Source organism: Lepidochelys kempii, chromosome 16 (genome assembly GCF_965140265.1).
Source record: "Lepidochelys kempii isolate rLepKem1 chromosome 16, rLepKem1.hap2, whole genome shotgun sequence".
Classification (NCBI taxonomy): Eukaryota; Metazoa; Chordata; order Testudines; family Cheloniidae; genus Lepidochelys; species Lepidochelys kempii.
This window is the reverse complement of record NC_133271.1, coordinates 16,367,167-16,385,274: the sequence shown is the minus strand read 5'-3', so window position 1 is coordinate 16,385,274 and position 18,108 is coordinate 16,367,167. Positions and strand designations below refer to the sequence as shown.

At 46.1% G+C, this 18,108-nt stretch overlaps 2 protein-coding genes across 6 annotated transcripts in view; one reads left to right on the top strand and one right to left on the bottom strand.

The window, feature by feature from the left end:
- Window positions 1-1,059: 1,059 nt before the first annotated feature.
- Window positions 1,060-6,303, top strand: BBLN (bublin coiled coil protein). Of its 2 annotated transcripts, XR_012155251.1 has the most exons (3): window positions 1,060-1,239; window positions 4,178-4,229; window positions 5,108-5,198. XR_012155251.1 is itself a non-coding variant. In XM_073314388.1 (2 exons), exons 1-2 carry the CDS (start codon window positions 1,152-1,154, stop codon window positions 5,302-5,304), a joined length of 285 nt encoding a protein of 94 aa, XP_073170489.1. In that variant the 5' UTR covers window positions 1,068-1,151; the 3' UTR covers window positions 5,305-6,303. The 2 variants fall into 2 exon arrangements, 1 of the variants encoding a protein (XP_073170489.1); XM_073314388.1 differs by lacking the exon at window positions 4,178-4,229 and having other exon boundaries at window positions 1,068-1,239; window positions 5,108-6,303.
- Window positions 6,304-6,765: 462 nt separating this feature from the next.
- CIZ1 (CDKN1A interacting zinc finger protein 1) overlaps window positions 6,766-18,108 on the bottom strand; it is a 52,149-nt gene continuing 40,806 nt past the window's right edge. For all 4 annotated transcript variants that reach the window (XM_073314381.1, XM_073314382.1, XM_073314380.1 and 1 more), the window contains exons 9-16: window positions 16,414-16,596; window positions 15,928-16,058; window positions 14,992-15,076; window positions 14,151-14,264; window positions 13,585-13,764; window positions 12,718-12,787; window positions 11,446-11,567; window positions 6,766-7,507 (exon numbers count right to left, since the gene is read on the bottom strand). In XM_073314381.1, coding sequence (XP_073170482.1) covers window positions 6,908-7,507; window positions 11,446-11,567; window positions 12,718-12,787; window positions 13,585-13,764; window positions 14,151-14,264; window positions 14,992-15,076; window positions 15,928-16,058; window positions 16,414-16,596 — 1,485 coding nt within the window. In that variant the 3' untranslated portion in view covers window positions 6,766-6,907. The remainder of the gene's footprint in view (window positions 7,508-11,445; window positions 11,568-12,717; window positions 12,788-13,584; window positions 13,765-14,150; window positions 14,265-14,991; window positions 15,077-15,927; window positions 16,059-16,413; window positions 16,597-18,108) is intronic.

Here is an 18,108-nt window from a genome sequence, read left to right as displayed (position 1 = left end):
TGTCTGACCATATGTAAAATTACCTCACAGGAGCTAATGAATGTTTACAAAGTGCTTTAAGAGCTCCAGAAATAAAGGCTTTATACAGGTGAACATATCTCCTGAGAACATCCCATAAACATATTTCCATATTTCATGCATCCGATGAAGTGAGCTGTAGCTCACGAAAGCTTATGCTCAAATAAATTGGTTAGTCTCTAAGGTGCCACAAGTACTCCTTTTCTTTTTCCTGAGAACAGTCTACAAAGAATAAATATACATGTAATAAACTGAGATAATTAGTATGGATGGAATAAGGTTTAAGAGAAAACCACTGTAGAAGGGGAAAACAAAGCAAAGCTATGTGAATAATTTATTCAACACATTTTCTGTTCTCAAAGTGGTCTGTGAGTAGCTGATAGATTAGTTTCAGAGTAACAGCCGTGTTAGTCTGTATTCGCAAAAAGACTCCTTTTCTTTTTGCTGATAGATTAGTTCACTTTATTGATTTGAATTTATTTGCTGGATAATTTCTGTGAATAACTTCTGATCAGCAGATTTTTCTCGAGCAGCTGTCAGCCAAAATGCTTAACGGTGGTGCTTAGTTTTGACGGGGACACCCAAGCCTAAACTCTGATTGGATGATTGTGGCTCCTAGAGCCAGCTTGGCTGTGAGCCTTCATACTCCCAAGGTCACATTGGGTTTCTGCAGATACTCTTCTGAGTTCGCTGAATATTTTTTGCACCCATATAAAATCCTGCCAGCAAATCCCTCTGCGATGACTGCAGAGAGTGAGCACAAAGAGGTAGGAACATAAGCGTCCAGGGAGGTTGGAGGTGGGATCCCGCCTCTCTGTAGGCAGACGCCCCCCGCAACTATAAAGTCTATTTGCTTGGCTGCCCCTCGCCCGCCCGCGCCGCTTGGTCAGCCCCTCTTTTCCCATAACTATAGACTTTACCCCTGGGGCGGGGCTGGGAAGGATATGACCCCACACGGCGTCCCTAGGATCCCGGCTGAAGTTTCCGAGTGGCTAGCTCAACCCAAGTCCCGCCTTTTTCTGGGTCAGGGGCGGGACTTCCCGCCGTTCCATCCGGGAAGGGGCGGGGCTTTCCTATGTCTCGGAATCCAGCCGCGACCTGGGTACTGTCTGGCGGCGGGACTTGGTGGCGGCATGTCGGGGCCGAACGGGGAGCCGCAGGTGCCTGCGGGAAACGCCGGGCACGGCGAGGAGGGGGACGATGACGGCTTCGGGGATACCGGTAAGAGAAGAGCGGCCGGGACCCCGCCCAGCGTCCCCCCGCCCGGGGCGGGGAGCTGCGGACCCCCGCCCTGCTCTGAGCGCCCTGGGGCAGGGAGCCAGGCTCCCCCTCCCCAAACTTTCCTTGCTCCTAGCATCCCATTGCCTGGGGAGAGCCCTGGACACCCTCCCTCCCCAATCCCCTGCTCCAAGCATACCCCCCCTTCCTAGATAAACCACAGACCCCCCAGCAGGCTTGCTCCCAGCACACAGCCGTTTGGTTAATAATGATCAGATACTCAACACAACTAATATTAAGGAGAGGGAAGGATTGCAAGCCAAAATAGGGAAATTACAGTTTAAAGAGTATTGAGATGTATTCAAGTCAGCAGGGCCTGATGAAATTCATACTAGGGCATTTAAGGAACTAGCTAAAGCAATATTCAAACCCTTCACAATTATCTTTGAGAACTCCTAGAGCACAGGTGAGGTCCCAGAAGATTAGAGAAGGGCAAACATAGCACTTATCTTTAAAAAAGGGGACCTGGGGAATTATATCCCAGTCAGTGCAACTCTGATACTTGGAAAGATATTGGGCTATAAAGAATAGCCAGCATGGATTTGTTAGGGACAAATCCTGCCAAACCAACCTACTCCTCTTCTGGAAGGGAGTATCTGGTGGGGCCCTGCAGGGGTCAGTCTTGGGTCTGGTGGTATTAAATATTTTCATTAATGACTTAGATAATGGAGTGGAAGGTATGCTTATAAAATTTTCAGATGAACAACAAACTGGGAGGGGCTGCTAGCACTTTGGAGGGCAGGATTGGAATTCAAAATGATCTTAACAAATGGGAGAATTGGTCTGAATTCAACAAGAAGAAATTCAATAATAATAAATGCAAAGTACTTCACTTAGGAAGAAGAAAAATCAAATGCACAACTACAAAATGGGGACTAACTGACTAGGTGGTGGCACTGCTGAAAAGAATCTGGGGGTTATAGTGGATCACAAATGGAGTATGAGTCAACAATGTGATGCAGCTGCAAAAATAGCTGCTATCATTCTGGGGTATCTTAACAACAGAACTCCTATATAAAACACAGGAAATAACTGTCCTGCTCTATTCAGCTCTGGTGAGACCTCAGCTGGAGTGCTGTGTCCAGTTCTGGGCCCCACACTTCTGCAACAATGTGGACAAACTGGAGAGATTCCAGAGAAGAGCAACAAAAATGATAAAAGCCTTAAAAAACCTGACCTATGAGGAAAGGTGATTGTTTGCTTGTTTTTTTAATTTAAATGGGGCATGTTTAGTCTTAAGAAAAGAAGGCTGAGGGTAGAATTAAGTCTTTGAATATGTTAAGGGTTGATATAAAGAGACTGGTGATCAACTCTTCTCCTATCTACTAAAGATAGGACAAGAAATAATGGGCTTAATTTGAAGCAAGGGAAAATTAGGTTAGATATTAAGAAAAACTTCTGAACTAGAAGTGTTGTTAAGATCTGGAATAAGGTAGGTTGTGGAATCACCATCATTGGACAGACACCTGTCAGGGATAGTTTAGATCGGGATAGGCAACCTATGGCAGGTGTGCCAAGGCAGCACATGAGCTGATTTTCAGTGGCATTCACACTGCCCAGGTCCTGGCCACCAGTCCGGGGGGCTCTGCATTTTAATTGAAGCTTCTTAAACATTTTTAAAACCTTATTTACTTTACATACAACAATAGTTTAGTTCTATATTATAGACTTATAGAAAGAGACCTAAAAATGTATTACTGGCATGCAAAAACCTTAAATTAGAGTGAATAAATGAAGACTCGGCACACCACTTCTGAAGGGTTGCCAACCCCTGGTTTAGATTTAATTAGTGCTGCCATAGTGCAGGAGGCTGGACCTGATGACTTCTCAAGGTCCCTTCCAGCCCTACATTTCTATGATTTTATAAGAGTAAACCACCCAACACCCTCATTTGGCGCCTTCTAACAAAATCTAAGAGCTCCTTTCCTGAAAAAATCCTTGAGGATTTCTAGGATTAAAAAGGCCTTTCATCATACTGTTCTGGGAAGTGACAGTACAACAACTAGTTACTAGCCAGGAAGGGAATATCATGTTTTAGACCTTCCTCTCCCTCCTGATGAAAAAGGGATGCTTAACTACATAGTCTCCTATGACAATTCCTTTGGGAATTTGAGCTTTATGGACTATCACCTGCCTCAAGACCCTTTCTGCTGGGTCCACTTGAGCTGTCCGTCCAATTTAGAATTAGATTCTGAAGATGTCACGGGTGTTTCCTCATGAAATCACTCAGATCCTTAGAAGCTGATTCTTTTGTTACTGGGAATCTCTGTAGTTGAATTTCAATGGGAAGTCCTGAGATATGATGAGTTTGCTAAATAATCTATCACATCTCTTAACCTGTCCCGCAAAGCTCTCCCAGTTTGGAAGCAGGGACTGCACTATTTTCTAACCCTGTGCATTCCAGTCTCAGGAAGTCACTTCACAACTTTAATTTAGAATGTAATATCAGAATTAAGGTATAGCATTAATCGCTTTCAGCAATGGCATGTGCTATTCGAGGACTTCCCACACTGACTTCTAAAAGATTTTGGGAGAACCAGTACTTGTGTTCAGGGTCTTGGTACCTGAAAACAGCTTCACTATCAGATCCTCTTATTTCTCTCCCCCACATGCTTCTGATGTCTGAGTGCAAGCGGCAGAGAAGTCCCCTTCAGACTGTGGTCTGTTGTTCTAAACAATGCTGTTTGAGGACTGGTTGTTGCTATCCCTTGCTGTGTTCAGCGGAACAGGTCTAGTGATTTAAACATTAAAAATATTCTCTTCCCATGCAAGCTCAGGTTGACCTTGTGTGTGAAGTGAAATCTGTGGCTCCTCCTGAGAATTGGATTAGATAATTTTCTCTGCAGATGTACATGAAAACCACATTTTTCCTTTTACTTAGGGCTTGATGTGAGTGCTTTTCCTCCTTCCCCGTGCAAGAAGCAGCATCACAAGTAGGTTTGAATGGCCTTTTGGACCTAGTTTATGCTGGTTGTATGGCATGATACATAGATCCTGCAGGGTGGTTTACAATGAATCCTTGCTTCCTAGGGTAGTGTGTTAAATGGTAAAGCAAGACCTATGTGGTCTCTGCACTGGGTCAACAACTTCAGAAATTAAGGGGATAAGTGCTGTTCATGGAAATCAGAACTGGTCCACATTCATCCCTCTGGCTACTTTTCCCCTTAGGACCTTATGAGATGTTCCTATTCAGCTCATTCAAAAGGGCTTCACTTTATTGCACCTTTCTCCTCTCCTCCTGCTCCCACCACATCAGCAGCTGTGATGTTCTGGAACTCTTTCCAGATTCTTATGTGCCAGGTCCTAGAGTGGCAGCTCTGGAGGTTACACTCTCTGTGCTGTACCCTTTGTGGTAAGCTTCTCAGCAGCACCCTTTCAAGGTGTCTGTACCCTGATTAGGCAAGGCCACCTCTAGGGAGGGTGAAGAGATTAATTCACCCTTTTTCTATTCAGCCCTCTTGCAATGTGGATCCCTGTCTAGTGGAAGCTGGCCAGAGCCCAACCACTTACTTGAGAGATTACCAAACAGCTGTCAGATGGCAATTTCCTGCCTGGTCTGTGGCACAGAGGTAAAACATCCTAGATCACATGACCAATCCCCTGAACTATCCAGTTTCCCACAGACCTAGTTTCACTAGTAGATGTGATGTATCATGATACAAAGAGGATGCAGTTGAGATAGAGGACTTGCCCTCTATGTTCTGAGGTATATTTGCAAGAGGCCTTGCTGCCTGATACCTTCTTAGAATGAGTGGTGGTAGTACAAGAATTTAAATTATTCAGGGTATTTTTTTTGTTATCCTTCCTTTAGAATATGCTGCAATAAACTCCATGCTGGACCAGATAAACTCCTGTTTGGATCACCTGGAGGAGAAGAATGACCATCTGCATGCCCGCTTGAAGGAGCTGCTGGAATCCAACCGTCAGACACGTCTGGAGTTCCAGCAGCAGCTGAGTGAAGGGCAGAACCTGCAGACTGATGTGCAGGGACCACACATGGACATCTAGTTCCTGCTGTTTGCTGGACACACACTGTCATAGTTTTTACTTCCAATGGGACCTCCGCTGTCTGGTTTAATGTAAAACTTGACTAGAAAAGTACTTGCTGTTGTGCATTCCCTCCAGTGGTTAAATGTTCTGCCCTTCTCTCTGTTGTCTTGTTTTCTCTTGGTGACTGATGCTACATCAGCAAATAGGTGGGTAAGGGGAGAGATGTGGAGTAAAAACTTCCACCTCCCAAATGTAGCTCCAGTTCTGAGCTGACAGTGACACCATTAGAAGTGGGTATGAGAAGCCTCTCCTGCAAGTATGGGCATTCATGTATAGGCCCCTTTTGCCACAATTCAACTACAAAGGAAAGTGGTGGCTGTTCTGAGGACTGTCTACCTCATAGACTCCTTTCCCCCAGTAAACTGGGCTTCTAAACCTTACAGCTCTGGAGATCCATACCAAATGGTGGTGCCATTCTGGGCCTAGACTTGCTCTGTGTTAACAGGCTTCTTCTGGGGCTTAAATCATCTGGTTTCTTCTACACTGTAGCTGCAGTCTCCTTACAGTCTGCACTTCAGTTAAGCTTACAGAAGTTCTATGATGAGAAACATTGGCTCAATGACAGGACTCCAGTCCAATATTCCCCATTCCAAACCCCTGTAGTGTACTTAAGGGAGAGTAAAGAGCAGCTGAGTAACTCCTTAAACCAATTCTAGAGCCTCCACAGTGGCTTCTGAGAGGTATTACCATAGAGCAGCCTAATCTGCTCCCCTTGTGGTGTCACAGCCTCAGTGTGAGAGAGGGTAGGGGAGGCTTGCCCAGCAATGCTGTCGTGCCAGTCCTTCCTGAATGTGTGGGAGATAAAAACATGGTTGTAAGACTGCATGACCACTAAGTCTGTGAAACTGCTTTGATTGTGTCTGTGGCTTCTCACGTCAAGGCCTACCATTGTGAAGTGACTGTCAATATGTACAGTTTAGAGATAGTATTTATAAATAAACTTTTAGTCATCTTAAACTGAATGTCCTCCTGGAAGCATTTGAGGCAGCCTTGCTTTAAGTGCTGAGAGATCAAATGCCTGAGCTTCTTTCATGTTCTAATCTAAAACTGGGTCCTGAGTGAGCCTGTGGCCTAGTGCATTAGCTTGATTCTATGGGAAAATATTCTGTGAAAGTGCATAAATTGTGTTCAGAGGGGGTTGACTCATCTCCCAGCAGTAGAATTCCCTTTGTTTCTTTCTGCTCACATCAGTATCATCAGGCTTATGACCTGGGAAAAGGGAACCACCTTAGCACAGAAGGTAGTAGATAACTAGTACAGTGAGAAGTCTGTCTTGCAGCAGGCTTTGCCAGTTCAAGCAGTGAGTGTTAGCTTTAGGAAGGTCAGCTTCAGCAACCCTTTCACGTTTAACGGAGCTTTGGCTCTCCCAAGGATCTCTATCACAGCCCAGCTGTATAAACAACACCCAGTGCCATCCTCTATTAGACACGCTAAAGCCAGGCTTTATTTTTTAAAATAAAAACAGCAGTAAAGTAGAAGGCTTTTTGCTCTATTAAAGGACTCTGAAAATAAACATTTCCAGCAAATATTGTATGCAAAGGGCTCTCCCTTTAAAGCTGGTCTATCTGGGTTTGCGTCTAGCAGAACGTCTACGCCCTGCTGGGGTTAGATTTGCTGCTTCTCCTTTGCCTGGAGAGCAGGTATCTGCCTCCTTCTCTCTGATGCTTGCTGCCCCCTGTTCAGAATCCCCTTCACGCATTGGGTACAGGGGTTTGTCTGTGCCATCCCTTTGCCTGGTTTCATCACTTTCCTCTTCCTTACACATACTGTGGCCCAGCAACTCCCCTGTGGCACTGTCTTCATCTAGGAGCAGGCAGTCTTCACTAGTGGTGGGGGACTTGCTACCCTCCTCCTGACTTCCTTCCTCCTCTATGACCAGCGCTCCACATACATCAGTCTCACTGGCTGGGCTTTCACCTCTGCTCACAGAGGGGACCAGCTCACTCTTATTCTCTAGAGACCTAGAGGTTTGTTCCTTTAATGGCAAAACTTCTGTATCTTCCTCTCCTATGCCACGATTGGTATTCATTGTCTCCGCTTCATCCTCTGTCTTAGCAGGAGGCTGCTGCTGCTCATCCGATGACTGGAAGCCAGAGCCATGGGAGCACAAAGAGGCCTCTGAGTGTGCTGCTGTGGCACGGTGCCTTCCTGCCTTGTATCTCTGTGCAAAGGAAAAACATGTGAGCGATAACTGGACTGAGACATTACAGGATGTTTTTAGCTGGTCCAGGAGAAACCTGCACAAAGACAGTAGTGAGTGACAGACTGCAATGGCTGGCCTAATCTCCAAACAAAGCACACATCTACAGCTCTCTTGGGTGGGCTGCTGAGGGAAGGAGTTCAAGCTCCTAGCAAAAAGTGATGGTATTAAGGCTTTATTCCCTCTTGCATGTGCTAATGTGGCAGGATTAGGTAGAATGAGGCTGGGGATACAGAGCTAGAACCAGACTTTGATCGTTGTTCATCTTGATTGGAGATGATAGATCTCAATAGCCCTGTTGAATGTAAGTGAAAGCAAGAAAACTCTCATCCCAACTATTGACTGAATCTAGCTGTGGGGGTGGGCAGGAGACATGTAGTCTCACCCTCCTGATACAAGACTATTGGTTGCTTGCACTCCTTACAGGCATCTTAAAGGGGAATAACTAGATTAACAAATTTTGCAGCAGCTAAACACAATGAAATGATGTTTCCTTTTGCACTTTGCTCATCTAAGCAATGCACATTTACTTTCTGCTTCTTTGGCAAGAGCTTCAAGGTTGGAGGGGGAAGTCTCTTCAGTAAAACCACATTTAAGGGGATGTTTCTAGGAGAGTATTTTTAGTAGTAAGTGTCCCCACTTGCAAGAGTGCTCCAACATTCACTAGATAATGCTGATATAGGGCCTAAATTCACTGTCAGCATGACAATTTATTTGATGGGTTCCTAAACTGAAACCTCCAAGGAGAGATCAACAAGGAGGTTAAAATTGTCATTGCAACTTCAGAAAAATAGTACACAAGAGCCGCATGGAGCCAGCCTACAGAAGTATAACCATGGGATCCTAAGGCACAAGGGGATTTTCTCCAGTGTGTTAATCAGTCTGAAGGCTTTGACTTAGCAAGGTGGTGATCAAGACTTCTAGAAAGACTATGGCACTAAGTAAACAGCATGGGGCTCCTTCTCTTCCACAGAAATAGGAAAGTGATTGGTGATGCTAAACTTAAGCCCTGGAACAAGGGGCTTGTACTGAACCCAACAGTTTAACTGGACTATTCTATTCAGGTTCTTTTACTGTATCAGCATGTTATCTGAACTGCACTATGGTACTTGGCCATTGAAGGGGCTGCAATATTAGCCATTTGGTACTGAGGACAAAAGGTAAGTCCGCCCTGTGATCTTTCCTGGCTCCTAGAAAGTGAGTACAACTCTTATCACTCTTCAAATAGAGCTCTATGCAGCTCCTGCTTTTGGTGGCACAGAACAGAAGCAGCAGGAGGCTCAGTAAGTCCTAATCTTTTAGGTTAGCTGTTCCAAGAGTTTGTCCCTGCTCACGCTCCTGGTGCCTGAGGAAGAGAGCCCATTCTGCACAGGGAGAAACAGGTAAAAGGCCAAGCTGTCAACTGGGTAGACAGACACTTATGTGAAATGTTTAGTCGCACTGACAGACAAACATCTCATGCACTCAAAGCAAACTGAATACTTACTCAGCACCAGAGTTATTCTGATCAGCACCCTGCTGCTGCAAGCCTGATGGCACTTTTGTCTACGCCACAGAGTTGCGTGAGTTTAATTTTTAATTGATTAAGTTAAAGTGGTGCAAACCCCTTTGTGGACCCTTTGTCTGTTCCAAAATGATTTAAAATAAACCAGAATAGAGCAGTTTAAACCAGGTTAAGGGCATGGCTACACTGGAAACTTCAAAGCTTGTGAGAGAGGGCTCTTGGTAATCCACCTCCACAAGGGGAGTAGCTCAGAGCACTGGGAGCCCAGCGCTTGGAGCCTGTTTACACTAGTGCTTTAAAGCGCTCCGACTTGATGCGCTCAGGGGGGGTGATTTTTCAAGTTAGAGCACTATAAAATGCTTTGTGGACACTTAAGGCTTGGCTACACTTACATTACATACTGGTGTAACTAAATCAGTTTAAAAGTCACATCTTAAACTGGGGCAATTCTTGTTGACCAAGTGCAAGGTAGCTGTTTCCAGATTGGTGCACTGGACTGCCTCAGATGGAAGCTGCTAAGAAGCCTCCAGTATGGCATTCTGGCCAGAAGTGCTATTCACCCCCCTTGAAAGACACTAGAAGGCATTTAATGCCAAGACCATGACAGTCCTCAGACCTCTAACCAGCAGTATATGCACAGTCCAGGGAGTAACTGCTTCCAGCTGAGATCCCAAGACTCAAAAGGGAAGGGGGCTAGTAATACACCGAGACTAGCCTTAAATATCCGTAGAAGGCCAACTCCTCCAAGTCACACCTGGACTCAGCTATTTCCAACCACTTCATGAAACATTAATGAATTAACCCTCATGGTAGCCCTTGAGGCCATCCTCACTATTTTACAGATAGGAAGGGAGAGGCTAAGTGACCTCCCTAAAGTAACACAGCAACTCACTGCCAGACAAGAGGAAATCTGACTCCTAGTCCCCTAACTACTAGACAACTTCCTTCCTGCTACCCCAAAGGGTGGAAACAGTAGCCTCTCCCCTGGTTCTGAAGGTGAAGGGGAGGAACACTCACTGCTGCTATGCAGACTCATTTTTAACAAGCTGCAAGGGAACGTAACTAAGTTATTCAGATCAACGTACTGAAGCACAACAGGGACAAGGGGGACTGATTCTTTCATTCTGGAAGTGATCTGTCTAGGGAATGGGTGACCCAGAGGAGTAGCTGCAGCTTCACCTGCTGCAAAGATTTTAAGAACTGCCAGTGCACATGGGACACTGTTTCCCCCAGCTCTTGGTAAAGGTAACAGGGATAGCAAGGGGATTGTTAACTCCTTTGCCAGGTTAGTCAAAGGTTAACCTGTCTGAAGACTAGCAGAAAAGCTCCACAGAACACACCATGAAGAAACTATAAATACACAGAGGGAGGAGAAATGGGATTTTTTTGCTGAAGCAGGCCTTGGCCCAAACCAGCAGAGGAAATGCAAATTGGAATTACCCCCTATCCCAGGAGTCAGGAAATGCCACTTCCATATATAGAACTCAAGCAATGGTAACTGAAAGGGGAATGAAAAACACTACCTGCCTCAAGAGCAGCCTGATGGTCACAAAATCTGATTACTGCCCTCCCTGAAATCCAAGCCCAGAGTGGAGGTGGCAAACTTGGGTCCAGCCATCAAAATTTGCAAGAGGCAGTGCATGAGTTTACAGCTGAAGGCAAGGGCCATTCTTGTATCTTCTGTGTGTGGACTGGATACAGCAGAGGAACAGCATTAACTGGCTGAACTCTGTGCCAGTGAAGAGCCTCCAAACAAGCTACCAGAAACTCCCAAGTTGCTTCCTGCTGCTGCTTAGTCCCTGCTGACCGACTGAACTCTCAACAACTTACAGATTGGAGTTCTCCATCTTCTAAAACTGGCCTGGAATTTCATTTCTACCATTTTAAAGATTAGTTTTCAACTACCTGTCCCCTGTATAGATGTTACCTATATGTAATTTGAGTGTCAGGGCCTATTTCCAGCATTACAGACACTGAAGCTTCACCTAGACAGATGCGTATCATTTCCTGCTCTCTTTAAAAGGAGCAGCTTCTTCTTGTCTAGTCCCCCACCAGCTTCACTCATTTGTACTCGCTAAGGGACCAGGAAAGTCCCAGGCTGAATCAGGGATTCCATTTCACAGGTTCAGTGAACAGATCCAACATTTGCTGGGGAGATGGAGGATTTCCAGCTGAGAATGGGTAATGGTGGACATTAGCAGTAGTAAGAAAGCAGGAGCAGAACGATGTCTGATCTACAAGGGCAGCTGAAGACAAGCAGGGAGCATACCAGATGAAAGCTGTGGCATGACGGACACTGTGATGGACACTGAGGACAATGGGAAGGTGCTGAAGGAATAGAGAAGACACACAGGGTGACAAATGCCAGGCCATGCAATTGCCAAAGGGGTCTAACCTGAAAGTTCTCAAAATGCATCAGGGACTTGCAGTGTGTGACCCGGGCAGCGGAGTCACTATGGTAGAATTTGTGACACAGCCTGCAGAGGTAACCTGCGACGGGGACCAGAAAATCCAGGCCTGCAAAATGGGAGGGGAATGGAAATCACAGATCACATTGAACGGAACTCCAAAACAATAAGAATGTTAAAGGGGAAATTAAAAAGGAAAGTTTTGCTTCTGTTAATTGCGGATTTTTCAAGATCGCTTGCTGAATATCTCATTTTACCACAGTACAGCTGTGGGCTGATATTCAGAGAGAGATCAGGTTGCCAAAGAAAAGAAACTACACAGCATAAAAAAAAAAATACAATGGAAAACTACAGAGACCATATGACCAGCAGTAATGGGCTCAATCCAAGCAGAAGACAGCAGGCACGTGAGAGAAACACAGAGAACATTCACAGCATTAATCATTATTCCATCTGCCACATGATAGTGGAAGGTTACAGCAATGTGGAAAACTGGTGTAAACAGAACTCTCCCTGTGCACAGAGCAGCTTCTGCTAGTGCATACGCCCCCGTGCCTTCCCCACAATGCGTAACTGGCTAGGAAAAGTTTTAGAAACCAAAATCTCAGCTGCTTACAGAGATTAGGGTGGTGACTAGAGAGAGCACAAAAGAATGTTCTGGAGGCAGCGCTGCACCTGAGGTCAGCAGCTTGTCTGTTCTGATCAGATACTAGTCTAGAGCGTTCATGCCAAAGACAGGCATGCAGTTCCATCTCCTTTGTGAAGTCACGGTGTGCTGACCTGGCTCTTCAATGCAGGAGAGAAGCAGCTCTACTGAGGCACCAGTTTTCGGGAGTGTTCTGAATGGGGCACTTGAGCTCCTCTTTGGGGCATCCCTGATCTAGTAACTCTGCTTTCGGCCCGACATGGCTTGTTCAGCACTTCACCCTTTTGCACTGGCTCCTTCCCCACTCCACAGTTGTTTAGTCCTCCTAGATGAGGTCAAGGGTTCTCAGCCCCACCTCTTGAAGGGCAAGAGGCACCTGCCAAACCCATTTACACTTTGACAAACAGCACTTGCCTTACACTTACAATTCAGATGATCAAACTTCATCCCTTCTCCAGAATCCACTAACCTTCACTGGTCTGACATGGACACTGGAGAGAGTGCGGCTTACTGCTGGCAACCCGCTCTTGCGCTGAGGCCCACCCTCCATACAATGGCAGCCCCTGGCTCCAGAAGGCACTCTTGGGCACACTGCTTGTCTGGGTTTGCTTACCATAGGGGGTATCTGGACAGTATCTCTCATTTCCTTCACAGTCCTCCGGAGTCTTTTCCTTCAGCCCACCCTGAACGAGATACCAAGAGACCAAGTCAGTGCATGTCCCCAGCCTGCAAGGATTGTCTACTGGGGCTGCATCCATTGCTCAGCTCCTCTCATGGGCCTTTAACCCTTCCAATGAGCCTGGGGGCAAAGCTGAGGTCCAACATGGCAGGAAGGGGCTTTTGTTTCCTATTTTCCCCTTCCTACTGTAAAATACACCCCTTAATTGTGTCGCCATTTACTCCATGCTGCACAGGTTACATTAACAGCATAGTGTATGGGACAGATTAAATCCCAACACAAAGACCAACTATCAGGAGAACATTTCATTAACAGAGTTAAAAAACACCTTGTATTTAAGGCCTGAGCTACATCAACTGTGTCCTTTCCATTGTTAGTTGTTCTTGAAGCAGAGAGCTATTTCCTCTGGAGAACACTTGCCAAGATGTATCCATCTGTGGATCCATCCATCCAGTTAGGAACAGGAGCAAAGCTGCTAATTGGTCAGCTAAAGCAGAATGGTTGAGAGTAAAGTCTAAACTGTTTTGCCTACCTTGACAAGGTAGCCAGGATATCTTCTTGCACATGTAAGGGCTCCCCTGTATCACTCATGGCGATCAAAGATCCTCCCACTCTTTGACAAAAAGCAAAATCAGATCTCAAAGTATCTTAGATAGTCCCCATCTTGTCCTGTGCTCTGGGAATGGACTAGATAAGCCTCCAGAATGCCCTGAGCTCAACTGGCCCTGACTGACTGAGCTATTAGGATCTAGCTCGGATGCTCATATAATACAGCCTTCCATTTCTGTTATCACTGTGTACCTGCTTGGTGACAGGATCTTCACTATCTGTCTGCACCACTTCAGAACCTTCCTCTTCACCAATTCCTTCCTCCTCCTCTTCCTCTTCATCGTCATCATCTTCAAAACAGCCAACAGCATCAACTGTGATTAGCTCCTCTGAGTCTTCTGGGCCACCTAGCTCCTTCTCACCCAGCCTCACCTGCCAGACACACAGAGGAAAGATCAGACCAGACTAGATTGCTAACTTCAGGCACTCATATAATGTCACTCTTGTTGATTAGGAGGACTGGAGAGGACTCCCGGTGGAGTCTGGGACTGCCGCATTCTGGGACGAGCAGATGGCATTTCTAGAAAGCAAGGCAGCGATCATGCTCCCAGTCACACATACAGTGCTCAATTATCAGTCTGCTCCTTCAAGTGGTATTAGAATGCAGTCAAGGAGGAGAGGAACCACTTGATTGGAAAAATGATGCATCTCTTCACTGGTTTGAGACAAGTAGGACATATGCATACTCCTCCCACACATACCAAGCACAGCCACTTCTGTAACCCAGCAGTGCTTCCCCCCAATCCAGTTCACATTACCTCCTTGGCCTTCTGCTTATGCTCAGGGGACTTCATGTGCTCTACAAACTTCCGAGGGGTCTTGAAGTGGCGGCTGCAGACAGTGCAAAAGGGACGGAGAGAGCGTTTGGCCAGCTGAGCAAAGAGGGATGAGAAGATCTGATTGGTTAAGACAGGCACTACTTTGTTTCAATTAAGCTTAATTTAAACCACTTCTGTCTCAAAATCATGACTGTGAATCTAGAACAGTCAGGCCACCTTCTTACAGCAGGAGAGGGGGCATCCTGGCACACACGCTTCCACATGCCCAAGAGGTGGCAAATGTGTGGGAAGAGCAACGCAGGAAGGCTCTGGTCGCTCATGGTCTTGAAAGATCTCATGGCACTTGTCATATGAGATGGGGTAGTTAACTCTAGCGTCCTGACCAGACTCCAGCTTGGGTAATTACAGACTGCCTACCTAAAATTCCCCATGCAGTTGAAAACGATCACGGAAAGAACCATGCTGCTATCATACCTCTGGCTGGACAGAGTTTAATAATAAGCAGGGCCTGTAGTAGTAATAATTGGAAAACAAAACAAGCTGCTAGTCAGTGCCAATTTGCTCAGCATGACACCCAGGAGTTCCACCAGCACCAGTGTGCAGGAGCCCAAGAAAACTAGATGCATAAAGGAGATCCAACTAGAAATATCCTCATCACCACAGTGCAATGCCCCAGCGTATTCCCTCCATCTTACTCCCCTGCCTCTAAGGATAAGTGAGCATCTTATCACTTGACCTCCCGCTTTGTAAATCAGGGCAGTAATTTGTTACCTTATGTTCTTGAGTCCTACGATGTTTGATCAGGGCAGTAATTTGTTACCTTATGTTCTTGAGTCCTACGATGTTTGATTAGATCCCCTGTAAAGTGTATCTGGCAGGTGTTACACCATCGCTGCTGGGTCTCTCTGTGGCGAGAAGAATGGTTCAGTAAGACTCCCTTGTGTTCCCCACTGTTTTTGCAGTTCTGCGCCATCTCAGCACTTTTCCCTCCATAGACTATCTCCTCCACCTTTAGCTGGTTGGTTTAATTCAGTCTATAAAAATGCACCCCTCACAACAGTCCGTAGGCTGATGAACTGCATTAAAAACTATACTGTGACAAAGGCAGTATAGCTACCCTATAGGAAGCAAATGAATAGTTTTCCCAGAAGGGGGCTACCTGCTGGGGTTAAGGCCTAAGAGAACAGATGGGCCTTGAACTTTACCCTGAACACTGACATACACTGGCTGGGTGGGACCAATGCAGAGACAAGTTCTAAAGTCAAGGGCCTTCAACTCAAAGCCCTGGCACCCCATGTTCAGAACTAGGGACTGCTGGCAAGAAGGTCCCAGCTGAAGTGTCTTGAGCATTTCTATTAGACAGTATCTGAGATCGGATATATGCTGTGACATGTATTCTATTAAAGGCCAGCCATACAGAGACACCTACCCTGTCCATGTCTGAGCAGGTCTCTCTTCACAAAACACTAAACATAGAAAGTGAATGCTGTTTTTACTGCTTTGGGGTTTTTCTTCACCCCCCCGCTTTATGTACATTCTGAGAAGTGAGGAAGACGTGACAGTTTTACTTGTATCCAAAATTTTAATCTGTTTTTACAGACTTGTGCTTTGCAATGTTGGTTTTTGGGGTGATATTTTAAGGCCAGTAGGGACACATCAAAGGTATTCCTAAAGTTCAAAGCACTACAATATCTAGGTACTGACCTAGCTGGGATCAGCCCTCTTTACCTTCCACCTCCAGCATACTGACACATACCCATCTTTCTTAGCCATCAACGTCTGCTCCTTCACCATGGGCAGCAGTGAGACAAAGCAGACATTACTCATGTGTTGAATCTCTCCAAGTCGCTGCTGGTGTTGAATTCCAGCCATGTGGGACTGGAAATTCTAATAAAGGAGAAAATTCATTTAGATGGACTCAAAATTTAAAAACCCCCAATACAGCTAAGTCAATTCAATTCCATTCCCTCTACTGATCTATAATATTTGGAAAGTTTAAAAGCTTAAGAGCATGGCTACCTGTGGATTAGTCAGCGCTGGAGCTTTAGGATGTTAGCTTGCAAGCTCTTTGGAGGAGTGGTTTATTTTATTTGTTTATTTATAGGCTTTTCTCGGCCTCTTGTTACCGTAGTGCCTGATGCCTTGAAAACATGTCTTATGGTGCAACATTTTTACCACAAGCCCCTGGCCATGCAATTCCTTCCCTTGGCCCCCAGGCCCAGACAGACTCCAGTGTTTATACCTGCTGGTTGCAACAGTTGGTCTTGCAGATGTAACAGAAGAATTTAAGGACAGACTCAGGACCGGTATCAGCTGTGCCCAGCTCACAGGTCCACTGTCCTGGCTTCAGGGCTGTGGTGCTGATAGCTCTGCTCTCACTGCTCTGTTGGATGGTCACTTTCAACGAGCCCCCCGAACTCAGCACCTACCATAAAGAAAAAAAACAAGAGAATTTAATCTAGATGGGATCTTTAGGGGCTTCCGATGAATAAAGGGTTAATCCAATTTCCATAGCACCTGGAAAAATGCATTTAAATTTCAGTCAGTCAATCTCATGTCATTTCAAGTTTTATGTATGGGGGCCCTACCAAATTCATGGTCCATTTTGGTCAATTTCACAGTCAGTTTCAGCTATTTAAATCTGAAAGTTCAGTTATTGTAATTGTAGGGGTCCTGACCCAAAAAGGAGTTGGGGGGGTCACAAGGTTATTGTGGGTGGGGGGTTGTTGTACTGCTACCCTTACTTCTGTGCTGCTGCTGGTGGCAGTATTGTCTTCACAGCGGGGCACCTGGAGAGCGGCGGTTGCTGGCTGGGAGCCCAGCTTTAAAGGCAGAGCCGCTGCCAGCAGCAGTGCAGAAGGATGGCATGGTATGGTATTGCCACCCTTCCTTCTGGGCTGGGTGTCTGGCCAACAGCCGCCGCTCTCCAGCTGCCCAGCTCTGAGGCAGCGCAGAAGTAAGGGTGGCAATACCGCCATCCCCCTAAAATAACCTTGTGACCCCCCCAGAGCTCCCTTTTGGGTCAGGATCCCCAATCTGAGAAACGCTCGTCTCCCCCATGAAATCTGTATAGTATAGGGTAAAAGCACACAAAAGACCAGATATCATGGTCCATGACGCGTTTTTCATGGCTGAGAATTTCGGAGGGCCCTACTTATGTACACACACAGTGTTACCATCGCTGTGCTTGGTCCACAATCACTTTCATTATTGATTAAATTAGTTGCTGGATCTTCCAACACAGAGTCACTCCCAGGCTAATGTATATTTTTATGCTCACAGTTCTTAGTGGACCCTGGAGACATTACAGGCTGATCCAGTTATTGGAGACTGCAGTGCTCCACAGTGCCAGCTGGGGGGACACCCGCAGCTTGTGCTCCCCCATTACAGGCTGTTCAGCACTCCACGCAAGGATCTAGGCTGTAACGTAATTCCTTAACACAGTTCTGTCAGCGTATTGTCCTGTCCACATACAAAGACACCCCCACATTGGAACACAGATGTCACTAACCATGGCAGACAGCCACGCACTGGCAGAGTCGGACATGTCAGATCTGGCCTGGAATACAGACAGGGCTTTAGGTGTTGTTTTATGATTAAACTAACTATAAGCACAGGCTCCCAGTCTGCAGGTGCATTTCCCTGCTGGTTCCAATAGTGTTATACCTTGCCCTGCTTCTCTCCAGTCTACTTTCTGGAGTGCCAAGACCCAGCCAGCCTCTCCCTCCTGCTATAATTTCAAACCATAAGGTAGCTGCCAGCCTTCAGCTCACTTCCCAGGAATGGTAGGGAAAGAAAGGCATGCTCTCCATCTGCTTTAACAGCATCCCTTGCAATCTCTCTACCAACTTTCATGTTTATCCTCAGTGATTCTACAGCCTCCAAAACAGACCTGCCTGATGGGGATGGCTGTTCCCCTTCCCAGACTAGGCTGAGA